The 5,061-nt window shown below is 32.5% G+C and overlaps 1 protein-coding gene across 1 annotated transcript; it reads left to right on the forward strand.

The window, feature by feature from the left end:
- Nucleotides 1-136: 136 nt before the first annotated feature.
- Nucleotides 137-4,297, forward strand: LOC148626819 (small nuclear ribonucleoprotein F). The gene is made up of 4 exons (XM_088544343.1): nucleotides 137-291; nucleotides 2,430-2,555; nucleotides 3,421-3,485; nucleotides 3,998-4,297. The coding sequence occupies exons 1-4, from the start codon at nucleotides 286-288 to the stop codon at nucleotides 4,062-4,064; spliced, it is 264 nt and encodes an 87-aa protein (XP_088400469.1). The 5' UTR covers nucleotides 137-285; the 3' UTR covers nucleotides 4,065-4,297.
- The last annotated feature ends 764 nt before the right edge of the window (nucleotides 4,298-5,061 follow it).

Genomic DNA, 5,061 nt, shown 5'->3' on the forward strand with positions numbered 1-5,061 from the left:
TAACTCTATCTAAATTGTTTTGAACGAAACGAACTTAAGCTTTTATGTTTTCAAAATCGAAAAAAAAGCATAGAAGATGAGCGTTGATATGTAAAAATATTGTTTGTTTTTAGGTTGGTATTAATCGCATTTTGTTACAGTCAGGGAGAAATACATCTGTGATATATCCTTCAAGTATTCGTCTCACCGAAACAGCCTTTTCGATAAACCATACGGCGGCTCTTCGTTGTGACCACGCTTTTAATTTTCTGACTTGTTTTTTTGAACACTGTTGGAAAACACAACATGGCAGTAAGTATAAAATGATTCCAACATACCTTTTACTCGCTTGTGTTAGTTCACAAATGGCAGCACTTTTGATGACAGTGATTTCGACAGAGTGCTTAAAAAAGGGGGAGGCAACTGCATTTTAGTGCTGGAGTGTTTACCTGCGTATCAATTATTTTGGTCATGAAATGTGTGCAAAATTCAATATATCAACATTTGTTACCCCAATTATAGATGAGGTTACAACCAGTTACCAGGTTACACTTGTACACACATTCAAAACACCGTTTCAACATGTTCCCTCAACGGCTCAAGTTAAAACTTAAAATGCAGAACCACAGTTTGGTAAATATTTATTCAGGTTACACAGTTAATTTGTTAAAGTAACCAGTGTACCCATGTAACCTGACTAAAAATGCATTGAAAACTGAGAAACTGTACAAGGAAAATATTAAATTATCAGATGTATCAGACTGATCCACAAGAGGACGGATCGACCTGAAATCCTTTTATTTCCTAGTAACAATTACAAATTACTGCCCTTTTAGTTTGTAACCATGTAATTTGATGTAACCACACATATTACTGAGGTTACAAATGCTGATAAGCTCAGTTATGCACACATATTTGGGCCTAGTTCTATAACATACATCATGCACTTTGTGTTTATATTTCATGTTTTCATTGGATATTTTCATTTTTTGTTTATAGTCAAAATGCGAGATTTTATCATTGGACCTTAATTTCAAGGTGTAAAAATCAACTTTAAATTCAGACATTTCATGGATATTTTTTTCAACAAAACGATATAATTACAAGAAAAAGAAGTCAAATTTATCCCAACAAACCTTGTTTGGAAGATAATATTCCCCAATTAAAACACGAAGTGATCAGGCCTAGAAGCTGATATCTTGTTACGTTACGGCCGGCTGCATTTTCGGATTCACATGGTGGAACAAATTTTTATCATTTAAAGGTTTAAAGTTTTTATCATTCCAAAAGCAATGATCACAAAAAATTATAAAAACCTTCATTTTTTTTAATTTTATTATATTACTTTCATATTCAGTACATGATATTCAAATATATTTTATCTTTGACAAAATGATGTGTGAATAAATTTTGTTGCTCCATTAAAAATCCTATTTGGAAATGTGCTTCTTGGGACTTATTGATTCTGGTGTTTATAGAATCTTACATGTGCTGATTTAAAAGCAAATTTGGATGTTTTTAATGGGATTTCTGCATCTGGTAAGAAATTTATTTTACAGCTACGTCTTTTAACTTTGTACTTCAATCATTCTTAAATATTTTTATTTGATATTACATTATATCTAGACAAAAACATCCTGCAGGTCAATTCACCGGAACGTTACTCCCACAAAATGGCGTCCAATGATAAAACCTCACATTTTTACTGTAAACAAAAATGAAAATATCTGATGAAAACATCAAAGATAAACATAAAATGAGTGGTTTTATGTTATAGAACTAATTTGGGCCTATCCATGCATTGTCATAGTCAGTGCGACTTGCCACTTTGCCAGCAATGTAAAATTTGGGCTAGAAAAAATTTAGTACACAGGCTTAAATGCAAAAGGGCCGGCTAATGTTTGTATTTGTTAACAATAAAATCTTCAAATACATTTAATTCCTCAATCAAACTCTACAAAAAACCTTTTAAACCCTCCCCATAGTATTGAACTGGCTACATGAGAACCTAGAAAATTACTCTGAACTGCCAGGAGACAAAACCAAAAGAATTAAGTTGAAATTCAGGAAACATGTTGTGGAATGATTTATTTTTCATATTTGAACCATTTGATTTTTTTATATCTTTGTGGCAGGGGATCACTTTAAAAATTGTTGTTTCCATCAGCCAAGAAACTGGATAACTATCATGGTCTATTCAGTGCTTTTTTTTACTTATGGCATCAGACTGCCTGAATTGAAGTTTGTAGATAATTTAAAGGAAATGTTATATAGTCTTGTGAAGACTACATATTTACATGTACATGTAGTTCAGGCCTACAAGGAAATCTCACCATATGATTTTTTTGGGGGTTATTTGAATTTATTTCTTGAGAAAAATCAGGATGAACTAAACTGTTTTGTACTCCCCATGTAGTTTATTTAACAATATAATGATTTGAACTTTTCAGGCACTTCCTATGAACCCTAAGCCATTCTTGAATGGTCTTACAGGAAAGCCAGTGATGGTCAAACTAAAATGGGGAATGGAGTACAAAGGGTATCTTGTATCTGTAGATGGTTATATGAACTTACAGGTTGGTATATCCTTAAAAGGCCACATGCATCCGATTTCTTCCATAGGTCAACAAGCTTTTTTTCATAAAATCTTTCATTTTATCATCCCTTTCATGTTCATCATCTGAGTACCGCTGAGATATTGCTGCTCGGACGTTAAACCCTAACAATCATAAAATCTTGGGAGTAGCAAATGTTTCACTTTTAAATCTTAGTATAAGGCTAATGTACAATATATTTTATGTATGGGGATTACTCACACATGTTCAAGTACACAAATAACATAAGCTCTAAATATCTACTTAACCAGTGAGAAGATTTACAACTATTTGGCTATTATGAGCTTCTAGCGTAGTGGCTATGTTTGGGGTGGGGATCTTGACATTTCCACTTTCCAAGCTGATCAGTCTGTGAAACCCTTAGGCTAAGGTGCATTGTAGGTGCCTGGAAACAGCACAGGACACTTTTGTCATCATTTTTCAGAGTATGTCCCAAAGTGTATTGTAGCTATGTATGAAATAAAATAAATATAATAAAAAAATATAAAGTATTAATAATGCTTTGACTTAAAACAAGCACATTCAATGCACCTAAACCTCTCTTGAACTTTGTCCAATGGCAGCAGGTACAACTGTATTGGGCCGAAGACATTGTACATTTAAAGAAATAGCTTCCTGTCAAGACGTCATGCCATTTTATACATGTTTAAATTTAGTCTGGCTAGTAGAATGTATTAGCCAGCTATTAAAAACCTTTATTAGTCCACTACTATGTTTTCAAATAACTTGAAGTAACTGTATTAGAACTGCTGAACTCTCAAAGATACATGTACCACAGAGAATATACAAACACTGATTCAACCAAAGTCATTAATTATATTTACAGCTTGCAAATACAGAAGAATTTATTGATGGTATTCAGACAGGAAATCTAGGAGAAGTTTTAGTCAGGTATTATTCTGTGTTTTTTAGTCTTAATATTCACACTTGTCCCAGGTGATGGTCACCTATTGTGTGTGCTCAATTGGTTTACACTTGAATAAAAAATGTGTTCTTCTTTGACACTGTGTAGCCTTTTCATTTAAGAAACATTATACTTACTCATTGTTTAAACAGTGAAAGTTGAAAGTTTTACCTGAGTTTCAAGGTCAAAGGGAGCAACTTGTATTTTAGGTTTTACTGTACTCATGAACTACTTAGTAGAGTAATTTATTACTAATATGTAGGCAGGTATTTAGGTACATTTGTATATCCTAATTTTGATAATGAATATGTTAATGCATGCAAACAGTATTTTTTGCAGATTGTTATTAATGCTAAAGAGTTTACTTTGTATCTTTGTTCATTCAAAGAAGTAATATTAAAGAAACTCCAAAAAAAAGGGAAACATGTTTATGATATTTATATCAATCTGAATTGAATGTTTCTATTTTTTAATACTGTGGTTTAATCTTTTGTTTTAGATGTAATAATGTTTTGTACATTAGAGGAGTAGAGGAAGAAGACGAAGAAGGAGAAATGAAAGACTGAAAGATCTTCTCTCATTATTCATCTTTTTCATCTCATCCATTCCTTCAAATCTCTTCATCTATCAAATACTTGTACATTGGACAGTTAAGTTTCACTTCAATACATGTTGTTCCATTGTACATAGAACTGTTCAATTAATCATGTGACATGTCATCACAAGGCAGATCAAGCTTTTTTATCAAGTACATTTACTTATGTTTTAGTAACAAAAGAAGTAAATTTGTTGTAGTCTTTTTGCAGTTTGTGTTTTTTGTCACTGTTGTCATTGCATACACATAAAAAGCTTGATATTTAGTTTATTGAAATAGTTCAAGAACAAAACTACACTTGTATGATTTTATTTGAAACTGATGCATCTATAACACAAGAAGTTGGTCTTACTTCCGATTACCTCTACCTGAAAACACTAGCTCCACTGAGCTCAATACTTGTTATAAAACATTCTACCCGAGACTTAGAATATGTTTACGAAACAAGACCTAGTTTTTAAAAGTAGAGACTAGCATCCCTGACCATAGGAGGAAACTCATTATGACAAAGCTTAATAACTTCAGCAGGGCTGGAGGTTAGAGAGCCAGTAATACTATTGCATCTGAACTGCTCTAAGTTGCTGTCAATTGGGTTTAATAAGTGTCCAATAAATAAGCCCCTAAAATCAAATTCTCAGTGGTTTAGAATATTATGGAACATAAACATCCAGATGCTTTTACTGGAGTTACAAAATTAAATTCTAAGAAATGCTGTTTTGGCCCATACTTCCTTAAAGGTTGGGGTCATAACCCTGGAAATCAATACCAACCTTTTTTCAGTGGTTTAACACCTTGTTATTAAATTTTATGAAGACCAACCAGCTAATAATTAAGTTATCACATGAAAAAACAAGCGTCTACAGACAATGACATGATTGACGGGACCAACCCATAATACAACTACACATTTTTGTAGTCATATAAAAATATTTCACACATACATTCCATGACAAAAGTTAACTACTCTT

This window comes from Perna viridis, chromosome 1, assembly GCF_037379345.1.
Source record: "Perna viridis isolate PV_CMFRI_1.1 ecotype Kerala chromosome 1, ASM3737934v1, whole genome shotgun sequence".
Lineage (NCBI taxonomy): Eukaryota > Metazoa > Mollusca > Bivalvia > Mytilida > Mytilidae > Perna > Perna viridis.

What these genes read in the sequence shown, in the direction of transcription:
- LOC148626819 (XM_088544343.1), top strand. An exon ending in ATGGTTATATGAACTTACAG is followed by an intron (nt 2,556 to 3,420) that starts GTTGGTATATCC and finishes TTATATTTACAG; the next exon opens with CTTGCAAATACAGAAGAATT. An exon ending in CTAGGAGAAGTTTTAGTCAG is followed by an intron (nt 3,486 to 3,997) that starts GTATTATTCTGT and finishes CTTTTGTTTTAG; the next exon opens with ATGTAATAATGTTTTGTACA.